We start from the raw sequence: 24,524 nt of genomic DNA, 5'->3' as shown, positions 1-24,524 counted from the left end.
CCTTGCTCCAAAGGCTTTGCACAGATGCAGCTCCCAAACTGAACACATGAGAACACCTAATGGCTAGGACCACACGGAATCTACAAGATGGCTGCTAGTTCCCACCAAGCCCATGCATGGGAGGACCACCTCCCTGCCTCCCCCTTCTCAGTCCACTGCTAATTCAGGTTAGGGGCAGTGGTCACATGCTCACCATGATTGGACTTGGTAGTTCAGGGTTGGCACTCCGGTAAGGCACTCAGCAGCAGAGTTCAAAGCACGTCCAACCAACCATTCAAGCCTGCTCCTTAACAGAGTGGAACTTGCAGCAGGAACAAAAGAACCCGGAAGAACACTCCTTTTCTCCTGATTGGAGGGTTGTTAAAAACGCCCTGACTGGCCAGTGAATCTTGAGTGACATGAGCACCTCCATTAGGATTAGAGTGCAGTAAAGGCACGGAGTAGCAAGTTTTCTGGCCCATCATTGTACTCTAGGAAATGACCCTTTTTAGATCTGCAAGATTTGTGTTTCACTATCCCATTTGTCTGTCCTCCAATAGGCGACCTTTCTGTCTTCCAGCACTAAGCAGGAATTTATTCCCCTCCTTCTTCTACTCCTTGTCCTCATCTTCCTCTTCCTAGTGCTGCTCCTCCTCTTCCTGGTGTATTTCTTCTCCTCTTCCTCATCTTCTTTTTCTCCTACTCCTTGTCATTTTTGTTCCTCTTCTTGTTCTTTTTCCCCCTTCCTCTTATTTTCTACCACCCTCTTTCTGCCCCTCCTCCTCCACTCATGCTAAACTCCCTTGAATCAAGATGGACAGCTTCTAAAGTCCAATTTTCACTACATGACCCCTTGGCAGAATGGTTCCAAGGATATTAATAATTAAAGAGAGCTTTTAGGACACAAAATATGATGTTTGTTTCTATAATTTCACATTTGCATAAGGAAAATTGTAGCTAATATTCATCTGCTATACGACGTAAGGGTCTCAAATTGTTGAAGACCACAGACTCTGATAGTATACAAAAACAAAGAGGGTTATTGTGCAGAAACAATCACCATTCAGGGGTCAATCATGATTTGAAATAGCAACCCCAGACAAATGACGCTCTGGAGCCACAGGTTGTCAGTGGTCTGCCTGCCTCCGTCATGAATTTCTAACCATATAATGAAATAGGGCTGCCAGTGCAGATGGCCTATCCTGAGAAAGAATATTTCCCATCTTTTGTGGTTATCCCCTGGCTGGTCTCTGGGGGTATGGTTCTATGAATTTGTTCTAGGTTTTATGGTCTGTTCCTAGAGCTGGTGTCTCAGGACTTTCTCTATATTAATTAGGCTCTACTTCTTAAGCTGGTGCTTTATGGCTGTTTTTAAAATTAGGCCTGGTCTTACAAATGGATACAAAAGAGTTGCCTCAGTGGAGATAAATGGGATTTATCTTTCCCTTCAAAATGATTCTCCAGAAATGGCGTTTATCTTGCCGTTTCAATATGAGACTCTAGACAACCCTGGGAGAAAAGCAGGAAGTTGATGCCGATCACAGTGGAGCACTATTGGTAGCAAGCACATCTTCCTTAGTGGGAGGTGAAAACACATATCTGCATTAGCAGAGGTTTTCCAGATGAACAGAACCCAAAGCATGGCTCTCTCTATGTATGGATGAAGTGGATATAGAGAAATGTCTCATGGAATGTTGTCCACAAGTAAGACAGTGACTGCAACAATGGCAAGTTCAAGAACACAGTCGTGTCTATATGTCTCAGCTGGTCTTCAGCATATTCCAGAATTCCTAACACGGAACCTCTAATGCTAGAAAAATAGTGATCTCTCTTGCCAGAGTATGGCAGGAAGAAAAAGAAAAAGCGTTCCCATCTTCATCATCCTTACATATGTAAGCTTCCACCAGAAGATATGACCTAGATAAAGATTTTTCTTATCAACTCATGAGCTCCACAAAAAAGGGGGCTGGGTTCCCATAGTAAATATTCCAATAAGAAAAATCCTTCAGAGTGCACACCTGTTTCAGTTTAAGGAACTGACTGCAGTCATTTGACCTGAAGTGCATGTATCCTCATCCTGAGTGCTCTGTGTCTCAAGGAATCTTCTGTACAAGGTTCCTTTTCTTTTCTTTTTTCTCTTCTTTTAATGGATATTATCTTTATTTACACTTCATATGTTATCACCTTTCCTGTTTTCCCCTTCAGAAACCCCCTATCACATAGCCTCTCCCCTGCTTCTCTGAGGGTGCTCTGAAAAACCCACCCATCTCACCTACCTTCCTGGTATTGCCCTACACTGAATCATCAAGCCTTCGCAGGCCCAAGTGCCACTCCTCCCACTGATGTCCAACAAGGCCATTCTCTGCTACATATGTAGCTGAAGCAAAGGGTCACTCCATGTGTACTCTTTCGTTGGTTGTTTAGTCCCTGGGAGCTCTGGGGGGGGGTCTGCTCCATTGATATTGTTGTTCTTCCTGTAGGGATGCAAACCCCTTCAGCTCCTCCAATCCTTTCTTTAACTCCTCCATTACGGACCCCGGACCCAGTCCAGTAGTTGGCTGTGAGCCTCCAACTCTATATTTGTCAAGCTATGGCCGAGCCTCTCAGGAGAAAGCTATATCAGGCTCCTGTCAGCAGGCACTTCATGGCATCTGCGATAGTGTCTGAATATGGTGACTGTATATGGGATGGATCCCCAGGTGGGTCAGTCTCTGGATGGCCTTTCCTTCAGTCTCTGCTCCACACTTTGTGTCCTTATTTCCTCCTGTGTGTATTTTGTTCCTCCTTCTAAGAAAGACTGAAGCATCCACACTTTGGTCTTCCTCCTTCTTGAGCTTCAGATAGTCAGTGAATTGTATTCTGGGTATTCTCACCTTTTGGGCTAATATCCACTTATCAGTTGTGCATACCATTTGTGTTCCTTTGTGGTTGGGTTACCTCACTCAGGATGATATTTTCTAGTTCCATCCATTTGCCTAAGTATTTCACGAAGTCATTGTTTTAATAACTGAGTTATACTCAATTGTGTAAATGTACCACATTTTCTGTATCCATTCCTCTGTTGAAGACATCTGGGTTCTTTTCAACTTCTGACTTTGACTCAAGACATCCAGAAAAGACCACAAGATCCCACCCAAGCAATCTGCCTTCAAATAGGCAGGAACTTTCCATTCTTTAGCATTCTATCCCTCAGCACATCAGCACAGATGCCTTTGCCACAGCTCCCGTCCACGGGCTATATACCAAGGTAGAAAAAGAAGCTGAAAGAATAAAAAATACAGCCAAAAAGTCAGAAGTTTAAAAATGGAATCTCACCCCTAAGAAGCCCTAAATACCTCAAATTCCAGACCCTGCCCTCTACCTGTAAGTAAGTAAAGGATCCCATTTCTTGAGCCTGCTCTCCTAGGATCCAGATAAAAGGGTTTAAGATAAGGCCCTTAGATAGGGGATCCCAACCTAGTAAAGATAAGAGGAAGCTTCTTCCAGGAACTAGCAGACCATTAAGTTAGATTGAAATCTTAAAAGAACAAACAACCTTGAGAAGCAGGAAGCTTCTCCTAGCAACTAAAGGGAACAAAAAGTTAAGCAATCTTGACAGGAAGCTTGTGATTTTCCACTGACACTATCCCTGCCCCCTTGGGTTGTGGTTTCTCCCTTTAAATACCCTTTCTCCCAGCATGTGGGGGTCGAACTCCACTGCCCCTGCATGGGATATGAGTCTCGACCCCAGTGCACTGGTTCCTATCAATAAACCTCATGTTTATTACAGCAAGGACGGTCTCACATGACTTCTTGGGGGGATGCATCATCCCGAGACTTGAGTGAGGGTCTCCCTGCTCCGGGGGTCTTTCAAAGCCAAAATCTTGGGTCTCTTGGATGTCATGATGAAGGTAACAACTATGAGCATTCATTACCCAAGACATCAGATGGGAAGAGACTCAGTGGCACTGGACAATAACCAGGTAAATCAGGTGGCTCCAGAAATGGTTATGCAAAGGACCATCCCAGTTTTGGGCCAGCAAGACACACCTGCTGGGAACCGGGATTAGACTAAAGGATGGGCTCATTTAGAATATACAGCAGAAGAAAGGGCCCAAATTGCTTAGAAGAGGAAGGGCAGTGGCACACTCAAGGGTAAAGCTATACTCCCCAGAGAATAAACAAAAGACTCACTTTCCCAAATGCACAAATGGACTCATTTAGCCATCACCTGCATAAAGACAACAATTCACAGACACCCTAAGGTTGATTGGGAACAATTTAAGGATAGAGTGGTGACTACTTGTTTTAGCCACTTGGCAGTTAGGAGATTTACACAGCAAATATATTTCACCAATCATTTCTTTTTTTTTTTTTTCTCTTTTCTTTTTTTTTGGAGCTGGGGACTGAACCCAGGGCACTGTGCTTGCTAGGCAAGCGCTCTACCACTGAGCTAAATCCCCAACCCTCACCAATCATTTCTTAACTACACCAATAATCTAAAAGAGCTGGCCATTCTTCAAGGACAGAATCCTAAGTGGAAGGCTTCAGAGGATGCAAAAGATAGAAAAAGTAGGAGATAGAAAGTTTGAAAGCTGGGGTGGGGTAGCAAGGAGCTAAGGCTTCTGCTAAGGAAGCTTCTTAAGAACAGCAGCATTTATACTACCTACAAGGAAAATGGAAAGAAATGGGAGACTTCCATGAAGTCAGCAGAATCAACCATACAATGGACAAATTAAGGAGGGATCTGATCAAACAATGTTGCTCACTGAGTACAGGGCCATCTCATTAACATTAAAGACCATGCCTCCACTACTTTGGAACTCATGTCTTCAGCCCCATGTGGTAGCAATTTCTGGAATCTCAGCATCAGAGACAACCCGTCTCCAAAGGACCTGGCCCCAGACCATTAACAGATCTCAAAAGCATATGCCTGATTTTAGAGAAGAAGCTCTGCTTTTTTAATACATACCTCAAGGCCTTAGGGAAAGGCCCCAGGTCCTAGGCCCCAGGCCCTTACAGGCTCTAAGATGTGGCTGAGTTTGAGAAGGAGCTATGTAATTCTCTATCCATGAAGTCCTCATGGAAAGCCTTGCTCAATCAGGCCAGTCCTCACCACAACAGTGTTTTTCCTTTTCAAATGGTGTCACCTGATGTCCTGCCCACCTCGCGGATCTATGCTTATCTCAAGAAGAAAAGCGGTCCTTTATGGCACACCAGGCCTTAGTGGTGGTTGTGACCCTGCAATGGTCCATGAAGCTGCTTGTTAAAGGGCTGCTCTTTGATCTGGCGTTGGGCCTAGTGGCTGTTGGTTAATCATGGCTGTCTCCTGTGTTACCTTCTGAAGCCATATTTTCTGACAATCCGGGTGAAAAACCATGTGTATCCTAGCATCCTAATCTCTAAGATGCTTGGTTACCCTGCTACGTACCTGAGGGAGGCAGTCTCTCCCTGAGGTAAACTCTACTCAGTGTGATTCACTATTTCCCAGGCATTGGAAAATCCTTTACATCAAAGACTCTGTACTCTTTTCATCACAGCTTAATATCAATGTCTACTCCAGGAACTTTGAAAGTGGTAACATCACAGTCCAGAAAGGGACAGAATAAAAGGAAGTTGATAACTTCCCTTCTTTGACAATATTTAATATTACGAATGAACAGTAAGGTAATCAATTTTAGATGATTGATGAGCGTCTGACTGGCCCATTTTTGGGTCTACACACAAGGCTATCAAGAATCTGAATAAAACATTGAACTTAGTATGAAACCAAGATACTGTAGTTACACTAGTCCTACGAAATAGAAGATCTGCATAATGCAATGTGGCCCATCGACTCAGGGGAGAAGAGGAGAGGCAACTGGGCGAAGAATTAAGGGAGGGGGTAACCGGGAGGAGGGCAGTGTTCAGGATGTAAACTGAATACATAAAAGAAATAAATCAAGTTATTAAAAAGCAGGGGATGGCTTTTATAGTCAAGCTCAAGGCCTAGGTACATAGCATGTGCTTACAGAAGTAGAATCTTTTTTCAGTTAGTAACTTAGTTCACTATCACCCAGGTAACAGAACATACCAGGAACACTGGAGACCATGTATGATGTGGAAATCACAAGAATGTACATGAAGAACAAGTCAAAAAAAAAAAAAAAAGGTAACATTTACCTTGGAATCAAATTTTACCATTAAGATTAATTAGTAAAGGAAAGAAAAACCGAAATATTCTAGCCTATCACAAATACAGTTCTGATTATTTCCTTTGTTTGAGACAGGGTCTGATTTAGAACCCCAGCTGACTTTGATTTGATGAGCACACTATAATGTATAACACATATTAAAAGTATAGTAGATAGCAGTCTGTGTTTAAGCAAGCGCCTTTCAACAAATATTCCTAGCATCGGAATCTTCTACAGAAGAGAGAGCTGAGGAGTCACCTGATGTTGGTCTCATTATTAGTAAAGGAGAATGTTCTTAACAGGATTATTCCTCACGGCAGCCTAAACTTGTCAATCTTGGGATCACTCCAACCCTTAAAGGATTTGCACTGATGCTAACTGCTCTACAGCTAATGTAGAAGAAAGTCCTCCCTGGTTTGTATAGTTGGAAGGGGAAATTTACTGTGTTCCGATCATCCACACAACCCTACTGTATGGTTAATTTTCACTGATATCATAAAATAGGCCATGGCCAAGAGGAATCATTATTGAAAGCATTGAATTGGACTTGCACTTCTAAAGGCTTAGAGTCCATTGTTGTGGTTTGCCTTGGAGTTCTCTCTGAATTTGTAAAATAAAGACAAGAGCTAAAGATTTGGGCAGAGGGAGGAGTCGGGAGCAAGAGGGGAGGAGTCAGAAGAGGGGAGGAGTCAGGAGGGGGAGGAGTCGGGAGAGGGAAAGGAGAGAAGCAGGAGAGAGTTGTCTTGGGAGAAGGAGAAGCTGGAGACCTGGCAAATAAAAGGTGCAAGGGATGAGGGATTTGGGAGCTAGGAATAGGACAGTGTAGGTTGGATCTGCCCAATCTAGACGCTAGATTGTTTTCATATTAATTGAGTTGTGTTTTCTTTGTAGTGGCCGATCGGGTTGGAGAGGAAACTGCAACAAACTGCAACAAAATGGCGCCCAACGGATCTATTAGAACTCAACTAACCTGAGATAAAATTTTACTTCCCTCTCACCCCCAGAATAGGGCTCTGATAGAGATCTAGGCAGGAGTACTGGTGGATTGGGAGTTGACTGGGTCTGAGGGGTCTACGGAGAAATGCAGAGAGGCTCCCTGCCCCAAACCCCAGACAGAGAGCTACAGCCGAGGGCATCATCTAGAATCGAGGAAAGGGACAGAAGAACCTAGAGCACAACTGCCTGTGAGGGAGTTTTCTAGCCAACACATTGAACAGGATTCCTGAGATCACCACACGACCAAGCAAAGCCGGAGACAACCCAAAGAGGCGGAGGGAGAAAAAGGTATAAAGGGCTTTGGATCAGGTACTACTTTGATGTAAGAGAGATATATAACCTTTTGATACTTAAAGATGAGAAACACAATGAATATCTTTTGGGCCTTATGGGATGATATTTTGAATGGTCTGACGGTTGTGAATTTTGAGGAAATAGACACTTTATCATTTACCGGTATTGCAATATTCATTCTTCTGATTTACTATATCTTCTCAAAAGACAGGGCCCTAAATAGCAAATTTCTAGCCTTAGAAAAGAAATTACAAGTACTGCTAGAACAGAAATTTCTGAAATTTATAGATGACTCTGAACAACAGAGAGATAAGCGTATGTCTTGGCAACAGGAGCTAGAAGAGACGCTACAAAAAAAGAATTCGACAACTCATACATCAAATTGAACAGCAGGGAGATAGAGATAGAATCTGGAAGCAAAGTCTAGAGGATAACTTACTAAAACTAGCAAATCAAAATAAGGCAGAGGCTGCAATATCAGAATTACAACATAAAGAGAAGCTAAGATTATGGAAGCAGAGCTTAGAACAGAAGATACAGGTAATTATGGAACAACATGAACAACAGAAAGAGAAAATTAAGTCTTGGCAATGTAGCCTAGAAGGAACACTAGAATTGAAGACACAGGAAATTATAGATCAGAATAAGAGACAGAAAGATGAAAATGAAGGTGGTAGACAGAACTAGAGAGGATGTTAGTACAGAACATACAACAGCTCACAGGTCATACTGAACAGCAGAGAGAAAGTAATGAGGTTTGGAAGCAAGACTTGGAGAATAACTTTTTAAAATTAATCAATCAAAAGATAATGGATAGCAGATTATTAGAAGTACAATATAAAGAAAAATTCAAAGTGTGGAAGCAAAGCCTTGAACAGAGAATTCAGGAACTCAAGGAACAGGGGGAAAGACAGAAGGAGAGATATGAAGCATGGGTACAGATTTTAAGAGAGGAATTTAAAATTACAACTAAAGAAAAAACTCAGGTAGAGACAGAAGATAAAATTAGGGAAAGCCAACCTAAGGTTATTAGGAAACAAACTTTAGTCTATCCAGTTAGTGTACAACAAAGGCCTGCAGATGATGATCATCCACAGGGTTATGAAGAATTTGAATGGCAACCCATGGATGTGTTAGAATTGAGGAAATTTAAGGAAAGCGTAACTAATTTTGGAATGCATTCACCATTTGTAAAACAAATCTTGATTTCTTGGGCTATTAAAAATAGAGTAATCCCCCAAGACTGGAAAGATATGGTAAGAGCAATTCTAGAGCCTGCTGAAAATTTACAATGGATTTCGTGGTGGAGAGAAGAAGTGAGGGAGATAGCACGACAAAACAGAGCTAGGGGCAGAGAGATTTCCACAGATCAACTGCTTGGTGAAGGCCGCTTTGCTGAAGTAGAGATGCAGGCTGTATATGATGAAGAAACTCTGGCATGGCGTCGATTGTCAGCCTTAAAGGCCTGGGACAAAGTCGCAGAATCAGGGAAAAGACTTGAAACATTCACTCAAGTCATACAAGGTCCTAAAGAAACCTTCCCTGACTTTTTACAAAGGCTTACCTCAGCTGTGGAAAGGAGTGTATCAGATTCAGCGGCAAGAAAGGCGATAATTGAGTCTTTAGCCTTTGAAAATGCAAATACCGAATGCAGGGAAGTAATCAGACCACTGAAGGCGAGGTCCGCACCAATAGATGAGTGGATTAGATATACAGCTATTGTTGGATCTTGTTCTCCTGATATGACTGTGATAGGAGAAGCTGCCACTGGGCAGCTAGAGATGACTCAAGATTTCAAATGTTTTAATTGTGGTGAGCAGGGTCATCTCAGATATTACTGCAAGAAAAACCAAAGTAATACCAAAAGGGGGACTATGCCTCCTGGAATGTGTCAAAGATGTGGCAGAGGTGGACATTTGACTAAGGAATGTAGAGCAATAACAGACAGATGGGGCCGCATCCTGCCAAAAAACTCCCAGGGGGGCCTCTCGAAGGCCCCAATGCCAGGCAGGGAGAGTTCTCTTCCTCAGAACAATTAAAGGGCACGACTTCAAAAATAGATATTCTGGGACCAGAGGAGGCTGAGGGAAGTCCTATGGACAATTACAAAAGCCTCAAAGGGAGCAAAAAACGAATATTTTGGCAAACATCTATAGAGGACCAAAGGCCAAAACTAAAAATACTGGTAAACAATATTGAAGTTGAAGGAATGGTTGATACTGGAGCAGATGTTACCATCATCTCTCCAAAATCTTGGCCCACTAGTTGGCCACTTCAAGGAGTGGATATGCAGTTTCAAGGTGTTGGCACTTTATCCCAAATAAAACAAAGCACCAGGTGGCTTAAATGTATAGGACCAGAAGGTCAGGTAGGAAAATTAAGGCCATACGTGGCTGATATAGCCATTAACTTATGGGGAAGAGATCTAATACAGCAGTGGAAAACTCAAATTAATATCCCTTCAGTTTCAGGGTCTGGCCCTGAAATTCATCAGGCTCCTAATAAAAACTTTAAATCAGTCAGGGAATGTTATCAAGGACAGTTAGAGACTGTCCAAGCTGTCCATAAGCAAGATACAGCAGAGGCTGACAATTTAGTGCTACCCCAAGGAGCCACTGCTGTTAAGACAACAACAGCTTTGCCACTAAGGTGGCTGACTGACCAACCCATCTGGATTGATCAGTGGTCTATGGCAAAAGAAAAACTACAGGCATTAGAACAGCTAGTCCAGGAGCAGCTGGAGGCTCAGCATATAGAGGAGTCCACCAGCCCTTGGAATTCTCCAGTATGTGTCATTAAAAAAAGGTCTGCCAAATGGAGGGTGTTGACAGATCTCAGAGCAATTAATAAGATTATTCGGCCGATGGGTTCCCTGCAGCCTGGGATCCCACTGCCTTCTTTGTTGCCTAAGGGGTGGCCTATTACAGTGATTGACTTAAAAGATTGTTTTTTCACTATTCCTCTACATGAAGGCGATAAGGAAAGGTTTGCCTTTTCAGTGCCTACCCTCAATAGAGGTCGCCCCATAAAAAGATATCAATGGAAAGTCCTGCCACAAGGAATGTTGAATAGCCCTACCTTGTGTCAATATTTTGTACAGCAGCCATTGGAGATGATTCGCAAACAATTTCCCCAATCTATTATTTATCATTACATGGATGACATTTTATTGTCTGATTCAGATATAAATATCCTGGAAAGAATGTTTGATGAAGGGAAAAAAACCTTACCTTGCTGGGGATTACAAATCGCCCCTGAGAAAATACAAAGAGGGGATTCTATTAATTATCTAGGGTATAAAGAGAGTCTACAAAGGATTAGGCCACAAAAGGTGCAAATCAAAAGAAATCAATTAAGGACACTTAATGATTTTCAGAAACTACTGGGAGATATTAACTGGTTGAGGCCTGTGATTGGCTTGACCACTCAAGAGTTGAGCAATTTATTTCAAACGTTACAAGGCGATAAAGATTTAAACAGCCCAAGGAAACTATCAGCTGAGGCTGAGAAAGAGCTAGCTTTGGTAGAAAGGAAATTGCAGGACACACATCTAGATCGTATTGATCCAAAGATGGCCTGCATATTAGTCATCTTACCCTCTACTCATTCCCCTACAGGAATCCTCATGCAGAGGGAAGATTATATCTTAGAATGGATATTTTTAGCACATAAACAGAGTAAGAAACTGAAAACCTACATTGAGAAGGTCTCTGAATTTATACTTAAAGGAAAATTGAGACTTCGACAATTAGCTGGAATGGATCCGGCTGAAATTGTGGTACCTTTTGCTAATGCAGAAATTGCCTCTTTGTGGGTACAAAATGAACATTGGCAAAGAGCATGCAGTAACTTCTTAGGAGAGATTAACAACAGATACCCTAAAAGCAAGCGACTTCAGTTCATAAAACGAACTAACTGGATCCTCCCTCGTATAATAAAGGGAACTCCAATATCTGGAGCCCCTACATTTTACACTGATGCCAGTAAGTCAGGAAAGGCAGGATATAAATCAGAAAATGTAAGCAAGGTGACTGAGAGTCCCTATAAATCAGTTCAAAAATCTGAATTGTATGCAATACTCATGGTGTTGTCAGATTTTCAAGAGCCTCTTAATATAGTAACTGACTCTCAATATGCAGAAAGGGTTGTTTTACACATAGAGACTGCTGAACTTATTCAGGACTATTCTGAATTGACATCACTATTTATTCAGCTACAACAAAAGATCAGAAATAGGAGTTACCCACTATATATAACACACATAAGATCCCATACAGGTCTGCCAGGCCCTCTGGCACAAGGTAATAATGAAATTGACCAGCTACTGATAGGAAGTGCACTAGAGGCTTCAGAATTCCATAAAAAACACCATGTTAATAGCAAAGGCTTAAAGAAAGAATTCTCTATCACTTGGCAACAAGCCAAGGAGATTGTGAGGCAATGTCCTACTTGCTCGTTATATAGTCAAACTCCATTGCCTACAGGAACTAACCCTAAGGGCACCCAAAGAAATGAAATTTGGCAAATGGATGTTCTCCATTTTACAGAGTTTGGTAAGCTGAAATACATACACCATACTATAGATACATATTCAGGATTTCAATGGGCAACTGCCTTAGCATAAGAAAAGGCAGATTCTGTAATTACACATTTGTTAGAAGTTATGGCTATAATGGGAATACCCATACAAATTAAAACAGACAATGGTCCAGCATATATCTCTAACAAGATTAAGCGCTTCTTTGAATATTATAATATAAAACATGTTACAGGTATACTACACAATCCTATAGGACAAGCGATTGTGGAGAGATCTAATCGAAGTCTAAAGGAGATGCTTAACAGGCAAAAAGGGGCAACAAAAACTCCCAGAGATAGGCTACATAGTGCTTTATTAACCTTAATTTTTTTAAATGCTGATGAACAAAACAGCACAGCTGCTGAAAGACACTGGATTGTGGAAAAGACTACTGAACTAAACCAGCCTGCTTATATTAAGGATATTCTTACGTCAGAGTGGAAAATGGGAAATGTGTTACGCTGGGGAAGGGGTTATGCCTATGTTTCTACAGGAGAAGAAAAGCTGTGTGTTCCTTCCTAGCTGATAAAGATCAGACATGACAAGGGGAGACCTCCTGAAGTCCTTGGCAACACAGAAGAAAAGGGAGACTAAGACAATCAACAAATAGGTGATGTATATATGAGGATGTCTAGGTCTCCGTGTATGAACTGGCTAAAGTGTCTATAAACAGCCAGTAACATTTTGAGCACGAATTTCTCATAACTTGTTATTACATGCATCCTATAAAATGGCATGTATTACAAAATTATGTTACGGTTTGATTATATGATCAAACTAACCTGGAGAAAGGCAGTCACCTTTCTTTGTTGATCTTTATTTTCTAAGCTGTGCACCCTGCTTACTCCATGTGGATGCGCTTACAGAACTATATGGTGCTTGTAAGTCTTGTGTGCTGCAGGATGAAAGAAGAGAAAGACAGCCCTGAAATGACCCACACTCTGGGATGCTGAGATTCCGGGACCTTCGTGTTTGATTCCCCTCAATGACACTGAAGCTGCTTCATTTAAAGGCCTGTTTTCAGAACTTTCCCAGAATGGCCAGCTTACTTATCCAGCCCTTCAGACTGTCATAGTCAAGATGTCAGCTAAGCGATGAACTTTCTCAGCACAGAGTGACTGGCAGGCAAATCCCAGCTAGCTCTACTTCGACAAAGCCAACTCTTCCTAATTCCCCTTGGGCCCCAGAAGGGAATTCTTCACCCCAATTCAGCTGGAAACAGACGAGGAAGATCGTCGTCCCAGTTCCTTTGGTTGGGGTGGATGTTTCTGGTTATTCTAAGAGCTGTGGATATGTTTTCTTTTAAGGGATACTATACAAATGTAGCTTTGGGCAGGGGGAACTAGAGAATTTAAACTCAGGGATTGCTACCTTTCCTTTCCTCTTTTCTATCCTTACTTTTAAAAAAAGGGGGGGTGATATAGTAATTCATAGAAGTTAGAGAAATAGACAAACAGGGATAGATTAGCAAACTTACTCTAAAACAAAATTTTACAGCCAAATCTTACATTGATAGAAATGTTTGTAATTGATACAAAGTTGAAGCTGCAATCTTTTCATTGGTATAGAATGCATTTTACACAAATGCGAGGTTTTCATTGGTATACTTTCTTATTGATTTATAATTGAGATTAATATTGCTACTTTAACATAAGCATTGTGCCTCCACTATGCATCTAAGAATACAAATCTTAGACCCAGTCCTATAACTGCTATTATACATTGTTTTTAGTTGATTGACTAGTACCAGCTAAAGACCAGATAGCAAAGTCATGGTTCTGAGTCAGTTTAGATGGGTTTTTGGAAATACTTTGATTAGAGAGGGCCAACGGTAGTCTATGCTTAACAGTTCAGAAACGCCTATGTAGACAGGAAATCTTCAAGGGCGTCAGAAGTCCACAGAATAACCCGTTTATGGACATTTCTTCATCTAGATCATTTGACTAGAGACCTGTCTACCCCTGACAGGACCCCTTAGACTCGAAGAAGAAATTGAGCATCAATGGAGTTGCTCAAATCGTGGTGACACAGCCACTGGGCAAATTGCTTCAATTCATCTATAGACAAAACACTGTCCAGAAAAGGACAAATTATGCAGAATAGTCGACTGATAATCTCTGCCAAGGCAGGGTGATCAGCCCTTCAAAATCTGCATTACAAAGGTCTGTCAGATGATCCTGGGCCAGAAGGCTGAAGACTGATGCTCTGACATATTAAGGAATAGGAGGACTGTCCAGGTGATCAGCAGTCTCTATAAATTGGCTAAGCTTGGAAGCCATGTTTTGTGCTTCCCATATTTTCAGGTAATATTAATCATTCTTGGATTTCTGATGTGGTTGGAGACTGGTAGTCTCATAGACAACCCAAGCGGTTTAGTATTGAGAAAGATGATAAATCTGTTAGGGTGGTTTTCAGGTGGCATAGGATCTAGAACCAGGATATAGTCAGGTATAGTTTTTAGTATAGATGACATGGTTAATGAACAAAATTGATGGACTGGGTGATGAGTGTATTGTTGGTTTTATAAATTGCAGAATGGTAATAATACTTAGTTCACATATGTATAGGGAAAAGGTTTTTTAACTGGACAAAAAGGGGAAAATGTTGTGGTTTGCCTTGGAGTTCTCTCTGAATTTGTAAAATAAAGGCAAGAGCTCAAGATTTGGGCAGAGGGAGGAGTCGGGAGCGAGAGGGGAGGAGTCAGGAGGGGGAGGAGTCAGGAGGGGGAGGAGTCAGGAGGGGGAGGAGTCGGAAGAGGGAAAGGAGAGAAGCCAGGAAAGAGTTGTCTTGGGAGAAGCTGGAGACCTGGCAAATAACAGGTGCAAGGGATGAGGGATTTGAGAGCTAGGAATAGGACAGTGTAGGTTGGATCTGCCCAATCTAGACGCTAGATTGTTTTCATATTAATTGAGTTGTGTTTTCTTTGTACTGGCCGATCTGGTTGGAGAGGAAACTGCAACTAACTGCAACAGTCCGTGACAGCAATGGAGGCACATGGCAACACGAAGACCAAAGAGCTCACTGGTTGAATCTCAGACAGGATGGAGACAGCGACTCAGATTAAAAAAAAACTATAAATTAAAATATCAAACAATTGGCACTGGTAAGATGGTTCGGTGGTTAAGAGCACTGACTCCTTTTCCAGGTAGACTGAATTCAATTCCCAGCAACCACAGGGTGGCTCACTACCATCTGTGTTGGGATCAGATGCCCTCTACTGGTTTATCTGAAGACAGCTACAGTGTATGCATACACATAAAATAAATAATTCTTTTAAAAAATGTATTTTTAGAAACATTCCAGCAATTTATGATGGGGAAGCTGATCCCAGGGTATGTGCCATCTTATAGAACACAGAGTTATCAATGGGATAATAAAGAAATAGAAAACACACAGACACAGTAAGACACAAAGATACAATAATCAAGACTGTGTGCAGTCTTGCTGACATAATGAGGGAACAGAGAGAAAAAGCCATGAACAAAAGCACAAAATATAGTCAGGCTTTCATCAAACACTTAAGGAGACTCTGCCAGGCATAATGTCAACTTGACCATTATTACCTATGATTGTATGTGTGAAAAATTTACAAAGAACAGAGACTTCACAGCCACCACAAAAATACCTCAAACTGCCCTCTAATCTGTTTATTTCTTACCGTCAGTGGCTACTGATCTTTCTCTCAAGAGTGCTTCCCATCACCGCCTGTCTATCAGTTTCTAAACAATTAGTAAAATGTAGCAGGCAAACCAAAATGTGGAATGCAGTGTTCACAAGTCCTAGGAACCAGACCTTCATTTCTTAGAAATTATCTTTTGACTTCACAACAAAGGCACTGTTCATCCCTAATATTAAGTACTGTCACAGCAGCAATGTTATCAACTTCCTTTTGGGGTACAGACCTAAACAAAGAATTCTCAAATGAGGAAAATCGAATGGCTCAGAGGCACCCCCTAAATTGCATCTCCATCAAATGATCATGTGGTCTGAAATGCTGACAATGAGCAAATTAGGAGGCAGAGACAAGAATATATGAGAAAATTGTGAGAGCCTCAAACCAAATCAGTCATTTAAGTATTAACAATCCAAACACTGGGGCTGGAGATATGGCTCAGTGCTTAAGAGCACTGACTGCTCTTCCAGAGGTCCCAAGTTCAAATTCTAGCAACTACCTGGTGGCTCAAAACCAACTGAAATAAGATCAGATGCCCTCTTCTGCTGTGCCTGAAGACAGTTACAGTGTACTGATATATAGTAAAATCTTTTTAAAAATTTTAAAAAGTGGGAGGGAAATTTCATTTAAAAAAATGTTCAACATTCTTAGTCATCAGAGAAATGAAAATCAAAATGACCATGAGATTCTACCTCACACCAGTCAGAATGGCTAAGATCAAAACCTCATGTGACAGCACATGCTGGTAAGGATGTGGAGAAGAGAAACACTCCTCAATTGTTGGTGGGTTTGCAAGACGGTACAAACACTCTGGAAATCACTCTGACTGTTCTTCAGAAAATTGGACATATTCGTCCTTGTAGACCTAGATATATCACTCCTGGGCATATACCCAAAAGATGTTCCAACATATAACAAAGGTACGTGCTCCACTATGTTCACATCAGCCTTATTGATACTACCAGAAGCTGGAAAGAACCCAGATGTCCCTCAGCAGAGGAATGGATACAGAAAATGTGGTACATCTACACAATGGAGTACTACTCGGCTATTAAAAACAATGACATCATGAAACTCACAGGCAAATGGATGGAAGTAGAAAATATCTTCCTGAGTGAGGTAACCCAGTCAGAAAAGAATAAATATGGTATGTACTCATTGATAACTAGAGGTTAGACAAAAAGCTCAGAATACCTACGATACAACTCACAGACCATATGAAATGCAAGGAGGAAGATCAATGTGGATGTTCAGTCCTACTTAGAAGAGGGAATAAAATAATTACAGAAGGCAGAAAGAGGGAGAGGGAAAGGGTGGGCGGGCAGTGGGGGTGGGAGAGCATTAGTTGTGGGGAGAGACAGGAAGAAGTACAGAGAGTCAGGAAATGGAAGGGGAGTGTGTAGCAGTGGGGAATGAGGAACTGGGAGTAGCCACTAGAAAGCCCTAGATGCTAGGAAAGCAAGAGGCTCCCAGCACACAACTGGGATGGCATTGGCTGAAATACCCAACAAAGGGGAAAGAGAACCTGTAGAGACCATATGCAGACCCAGTTGCGGGATGGGGCCACACACACATCTCAAAAATATTAACACACAATTGTTCCTGTCTAAGGGAAATGCAGGGACAGAGAATGGAGCAGAGACTGAAGGAAAGGCCATCCAGAGACTGCCCCCCCATGCGGATCCATCTTATCTGCAGACACCAAACCCAGACACTATTGCTGATGCCAAGAAGCATGAACTCACAGGAACCTGCTATGGCTGCTCCCTGAGGGGCTCGGCCAGAGCCTGACCAATACAGATGTGGATGCTCACAGCCAACCATCGGACTGAGTGAGCACTAGGACAGCAGAGAGGACTTAGGGGAAAGACTGAAGAAGCTGAAGGGGTTTGCAACCCCATAGCAAGAACAACATTATCACCACCCAGATTACCCTAGAGCTACCAGGGATAAACCACCAACCAAAGAGAACACCTGGAGGGATCCAAGGCCCCAGCTGTTCACATAGCAGAGGATGGCCTTATCTGACATCGATGGGAGCAGGGAAGGCCCTTGGTCCTGTGGAGACGCTGCCCCTACGTAGGGGAATGCTAGGGAGGTGAGGCAGGAGTTGGTGGGGGTGCGGGGGAGGGATATCATAGAGGGTTTGCAGAGGGGAAACCAGGAAGAGGGATAACATTTGAAATGTAAATATATCCAATAACCAATAAAAATGAACGAATTAATGAGAAATGAAATATAAAATGTGAAATCAATCGTTGACTCTTTCAAAAGAAAAACATTATTAATAAGAAAATCCCCACATATCCGTACCAATTTTGAATAAGTAAAGGCCATTCCCTGGCAGAGAGAATGGCTTTGACCTGGACCCTATGTGCAATGTTAGGTGCTAGATATGTAACATAACACACAGCTGGAACATATGGCATTCTTCTCAACCCACTGAGCTGAAGTAATTGTGCAAGTGGATTGGACACAGCTGCAAAGGGGTACCCTCCAGTTGGAAATTCAATATGCATTGATCAAGCCAACCTCCCCAAAACATATGATTTTGTATAGAACTTGGGTGAGTTTATCCATATTTGCTTGTATAAAAGTCTTTCTTCTCTGAGGGTGTCTCTCTTCTCCTGGCTCATAGAAGTTTACTGCTCCAAACTTCCCCCAAGCCTATCAAGTGAGTGCATCTGGACTTGAGGGAAAGGATCTAGCAATCAATCCTTTACTCAATTACCCGATTCCCTTTTAGTAGACAACGTTTGAGAAAAACTTGGAAATAAACATTAAAGTCACCTTTCAAAGTGTGTCACTTTTCTCCCTGTGACTTCAACTACCAGGCTGGAAGTTAGAGCAGCCCAGTTCCCTGGAGATAGAAGAAAGGCTACTTAACCCCCCTGCTGTTTTAAGGTGAGGGGCTACACACCAGAGATTGCACTTTACAGTCTGGCCTCTGAGGAACTCAGGAAAGTCAGCTACAGCTGCAAAACGCCTTAGACTTAAAATAGGTAAAACGGCAACCCTAAATATCTCGCAAGACCAAGTCTTGCCCCCGCGGACATTCTTCCCCTCCGCTGCCTCAAAAGAAACCAAAAAGAAAGAACAGCCAGGGTTGGCCCCCTGCAACCCACCACACCGAGTCCGGCGGCTGAGCCGCCCGCTCCTTCTCGTTTTGGGCAGCGGTCACCTACTCACCATGTCCCGACTTAGTAGATTGCCAGCACGTCCATGAGACACCCGGCAGCCGACAACAAAACACATCAGGCCAATCATTCAAGCCCGCTAAGCAACTCAGATAAATCGGATGCTGGAAACAGGGCACCAGGAAGTACACTCCTCTTCTACTAGTGGACGCCCTGCCTGGAGGCCCTGATTGGCCAGTGAATCTTGAGTGACATGAACCCCTCCCGTAGGATTAGAGTGCGCTGAAGGCGCACAGCATAGCGTTTCCTGGCCCAGGATTCTAGTCCAGGAGCTTACCCTTCTCAGAGCAGCAAGATTTTTATTTCAGTATCTCTTTAGCGTGTCTTCCAATAACCTATCTTTCTGCCTTCCAGCACTCAGCAGGAGATTCTTCCTCCTGCTCTTGCTGCTGTTGCTGCTCCTCAATCAAGAGGGATACCTTGCAAGGTACAGTATTCAGCTTGGAGCAGACTAAAGTATAGGTTCCAAGGATAGTAACAATTAAAGAGAGACTTTAGGACACAAAGTGTGATATTTGTTTCTCTGATTGTACGCTGACGTCGGGTAAATTGAAGCTAATATTCAACTGCTACATGTGAGACTGCAAACAACCCTGGGAGAAAAGCAGGGAATGGATGCCGACAGCTACGGAGCACTAATGTTAGAAGCACATCTTCCTCAGTCGGAAGGTGAAACATCATATCTGTGTTAGTAAAGGTTTTCCAGATGAACAGAACTAATACAATGGAAATGTCTATGTGTGCATGGAGTGGATATATAAGAATGGCTCGCAGAATGTGGTCCAACTAGTAAAACAAAAACTGTATACCAATGGAAATTTGAAGAATACAGCAGTAGCTGTGTGTCTCAGCTCGTCTTTACCATATGCCAGAATTAAAGAGAAGGAGATGCTAATGCCAGAAAAAAAATGATCTTTCTAGCCAGTGTAGGGGAAGAAGAGAAAGAACTACCAACTTCAATATCCTTTATACATGGAAGCGCCCACCACAAGCTATGGCCTAGACTAATTTTTTCTTGTCAATCAATACCTCCAGATTAAAGAAGAGATTTCCCATCTTGAATATTGCAAATAATAACAATCCCTCAGAGTGCCCATCTGTTTGGTTTTAGGGAACTGAACTTGTGTAACTAGAGTAATTTGAACTAGCTGCATTAGTGTCAACAACAGTTCACAGTAAGTTCAGGTCTTTGTCCATATTCTTCTTTCTTTACATTTGTTTCTACTTTATTTATTTTCTTAGATATTTTATGTATTTACATTTCAAATGTTATCTCCTTTTCCCCCTCTCCTATACCCCCGCCCCCCTACCCTTGCTTCTATGAGGATGCTCCCACCCCCACACATCGATTCCAAACTTAACGCCCTGGCAATACACTTTCCAGATTCTTCATTGCCTGGTCTGTGGTCCAGAGTAATGGTCAGTCAGGGTGATTATCGACCAAGGGAAATTGATGACGTCACTACTCATTGCTAATGTCAAGTACTGCCAATACAGGAAAACTTTCACCTTCAGAGCCAAGCCTAGAAGAGATGCAGGACTGTCCTCCCATCATGTGGCCTTAGAGACAGGACTAAAGGTTCAAAGCAATTCTCTATTACGTAGCATGACTCAGCCTGGGCTTCAGCAGACCTTGTCCTAAGCAGAACTTGTAAAAAAGGGAAAGAAATTCTTGTGCCTGGGACACATCACAGAATGCAAACAAGTAAGAGTTCAGAGCAGTGCTGCATTAAAGGGAACCAATGGAGGACTTTTTACAAACATAAATAGAATTGAAAAACACATAGGCATTCTGACTTAGAAAAAGAGCAGCCCTTTTCCTGGAAAAGCATTTATCAAATACCGTTTGACCTTGTCTCTATCTGGAGTGTTGCCTGCTGGGACCTGGAACTTGCCACAAACAACTACGGGCAATGAAGGCCTGTGTTTCACATTTCTGAGTTGACTTCTCTATGTCAATGCTGACTGCACACATCTCCCCAGGACAGTAACCTAAGTGCTATTTGAATACTCATGGGCTTCACTGACATCACAAATCCTACACCCACGGATCTAGTCTGTTTTCATTCACCCAACATGAATTAATACATTCTGTAAAATTACTAAATCACCACCCTGCCATGATCAGGTCCTTTTTTTAAATGGCTACTCCAGTAGCTGATTGTGCCCACCGCCCCAGTAGTGTACCCAATAAACTTCCTCCTATTCTGGTCTGAATGCAGAGGCTATGCCCCTCATGCAAATCCTTTCCCTCTGGATGCAATAAACAGTTGATTATATGACTCAAATGTGAACTTTTAAAACACAGTGGTGGTACAGATGTTAACTTAAGATTCAGCTGGTGTTATCAGTAAGACAGCAATGTTACTGACGTGGGAAATAACATAGTGGAATGAGGGCTCTGTGACTCGCCATGGGAACGCTTGTCTCAGAAACAATGTTCTAAAAGGCTGGATGTACAGCTGGTGTAGAATTAACATCCTTTCCCAGGGAGAGATCACTCATTCCCCTCTGGCTGATGCCCAAAGAAGAGGCAGCCTAGGACAGAGTTTGAGTTCCACGTGTGCTGTCATCCATAAGACTCTTTTAAGTTTGGGCTCCAGGTGATGCTTTGAACAATTTAAATGGGAATAGGATCTTGCAAGTTTAGTCACTGAGGCTGATGGAGATTTACACAGCAAAACTATACTAGTCCTTAATGTTTTGATCAAAAAGATAGACTTAAAAGATGTTTCAATTCCACAACCCTCCCATATACAAAGGACACAGAAGACAAATACAGAATACATCAAGGAACAGTCACATGACACTGCAATGGTTACTGTTCTTACCTGAACACCTGTGCTGAGCTATTCTAACCTCAAGGTAAAGTAGCTTTTCCTCCTGAGCAAGCTGGTTCAGAGGAAGGCAATAGATGCCTCAATGCAGGACAAAAGAATTACATTTCAACTAGCCCTGACAGCTCTCTTTCTCATGACAACGACTTCACTGCAGAGAATTCCAGTGTTTTAAGGTATTCTTTTTGAATTTTTTTTTATATGTATGGGTATTTTGCCCCCATGTGCCTGTGCACAGTATATGCTTAGACCAGCAGGGGGAAGCAGATCCTTTACAGAGATAGTAACCACGGAGTTTTGGGAATTGGCCTCCTGCCCCTCTAACAGTGCCTTATCAAACTGCTGTGCTATCTGAGCACATTTTTATTTAAATTTTATTTTTATACATGTTGATCTCAATATATTGTACTACTTTTTTGCCTTCCTTATCTCTTCCTTATGCACCCTGAAATCCTTCCTTTCCAATTTCTTGTTAACCACGTGTGAAAATGTATGCACAAATAGATGCATAACACCTGCTTTGTGAGGTACTGTTTGGTGTGTACATGATTTCAGGGATAAACACTTTGCATTGGATGTGCCATTAGGGAGCTCATACCGGCCTGAGGAAAAATTTCCCACTTGCAGTAACCTGGCCCTGAAGTAACCAGGGTGTTTCAAACAGGAAACATTATCAAGTATAGAAAAATTGGAGTGTAAGTACCTCAGCTAACACTTAATGGTGTCATTACCCTGAACCTCTGGAGCTGCAAGGAAGTATATGGATATAGGCCTGAGCCAATCACATTCTGACTTGTTTCTCTAGGACTAGCACCATACCCCATTGATCCCTTTCACCTTGGATGACCTCGAAATCCTGAAACGGCCGTCTCCACTTTCCAAGCACGGTGATTACAGGCCTGTGCCACCAGGTCTGGCTGAGGTGGCTTCCACTTTAGTGAGTCATTAGAATCACAGCATGAGCAACATGAGCAGTTCCACATATCTATGCAGTAATGACAGAGCATTCTGAGTCTGGGTTTCACCATCTGTAGAAAAGGACAGAACTCTGCCCTAGTCCTTTGGTGACTTATAACAGACATGATAAAGCGAAACAATATTGCTCCTAATTAGAAAGACAGTGGAGGGACTGAAGAGATGGCTCAGTGGTTAAGAGCACTGACTGCTCTTCCAGAGGTCCTGAGTTCAATTCCCAGCAACCACATGGTGGCTCACTACCATCTGTAATGGGATCTGATGCCCTTCTGGTGTGTCTGAAGACAGCTAGAGTGTACTCACATACATGAAATGAATAAATCTTTAAAGAAAAAAAAAGAAAGAAAGAAAGACAGTGGAGCTGAAGGGAAGAGGGCTGCATTTCATGGTAGAAATCTATTGCTAGACTTAGGACCACATTCTCTGTCTTTGCTACCTTAACCATATAGACTCAGCCACTCATCCCCATTAAGCCAATTAAAAGAACTGATTCATCAAGCTCTGACATGTTCACCTCTAATGCTGGTATTTTCAGACAAGGTGGGCAAAATTCTTTGAGATTATCCAACAGGTAGGAGTTCCAGGCCAGCCAGAGACTAAGTGAAAATACTCTTTAAAATAAAACAATAAAAATGAAGGAAAAGGAAAAAAGGAAATTATTTATAACAGATGAAAAAGATTAACATATTTACTCCGCGTGACTCATTTGGAACAGGGAATTTTGTCCTATTCCTAAGTCCTTAACAGCATTCTAGCTCTTCTTGCCTCTGAAAAGTATTCAGTAAATGGGAAGATATGCGGGGAAGTTCATACCTAGAGGAATCAGTCATTTTCCAGAGACTCCAAGGGAAATTCAAAGTTCATGGGGTCCACTCTTACACTACAGCATAACCAAAGGGAGAGATATGAATGAATCTTTAGAATATCTACTTCCTACCAGGAGGGCAGGTTATAAGTATGTCCTTGTGGGACTGAAAGACTTTATGGTCTAATTGGAGACTGCCATGCTGGGTATGCAGGGGGCTATCACTGACATCTCTGTGTACATGCCAAGAAAAAAGAGAGGTGAAGAATCAGACAGGACTGACTCGTCACAGCTGAGTGGATATTGAAAGTACAATGGAAGGCGGCTGGTGTTCACGTCCGCCCCAAGTATTGCACTCTGGAGGGCCTTTTCTTCCTCTTGCTTTTACATCCAAAGCCCTACCCCCAATAGTTCATCCATACTCCATGATTCTTTCTAAAGGCTTGACTTCCACAGACTTATGAGAGTGACTTCTGTTTGAGGTCCATCGTCCCCTGAGGACAGCCTTGATGTCACCGAGAGTCACCACCACTCAGAGTTCCTAACTGTAAGTTTTGCAGGCATCAAGGAATCAGAATACAATCCCATTCAGCAAACAAATCTTCATACATACATGTTCCTTTTCTCTCCCTACAGGAAGCATAAATTACATCAGAGGTTTACCTCCCAGGCATTGCTGTGGGCTCCCAATGCTGCCAAATAAGTCCAGAAGCCAGGCACATTGTTTTAGGGACTTTCAGTAAAAGGAGGTTTGCTCTTTCATCTAGATACAGATGTCATTCTATAGGACGGCTGTCCAAGAACTCTCTATGTACACAACCATGGTCTAAAGCGCAGAGACTGGACTGCCACCGTGCCCATGTCCTGGACTTACAGGTATGTACCTCGAAGACACACTGAGGTTTTCCTATGTCTTACATTTGAATCAAAGAATGGATGAATGATAAACTAAGATTTAAAAAGGAAACCTCATACTTCTGATGTTCGTTAATATGTACTGATATTTTATAACAATAAGTTAAACTGGCAAATCATTT

General features: G+C 42.3%; 1 protein-coding gene across 5 annotated transcripts in view; it reads right to left on the bottom strand.

Annotated features, from left to right (window-relative positions):
• Positions 1 to 23,694, bottom strand: part of Zfp808l2 (zinc finger protein 808 like 2) — a 78,779-nt gene extending 55,085 nt beyond the window's left edge. For 4 of the 5 annotated variants that reach the window (XR_010059026.1, XM_063276857.1, XM_039096275.2 and 1 more), the window contains exon 1: positions 18,863 to 23,694. Coding sequence is in view for 4 of the 5 variants with exons in the window: in XM_063276857.1 (XP_063132927.1) it covers positions 18,863 to 18,940 (78 nt within the window). In the remaining variant the exon portion in view is untranslated. Of the gene's footprint in view, positions 1 to 193; positions 3,240 to 18,862 lie in introns of those variants that run through there. The other variant, XM_039096277.2, reaches the window with a different exon arrangement.
• Between the last annotated feature and the right edge of the window lie 830 nt (positions 23,695 to 24,524).

The sequence above is a fragment of the Rattus norvegicus genome, chromosome 17 (genome assembly GCF_036323735.1).
Source record: "Rattus norvegicus strain BN/NHsdMcwi chromosome 17, GRCr8, whole genome shotgun sequence".
NCBI classification, from domain to species: Eukaryota; Metazoa; Chordata; class Mammalia; order Rodentia; family Muridae; genus Rattus; species Rattus norvegicus.
This window is presented reverse-complemented; position numbering and strand designations above follow the sequence as displayed.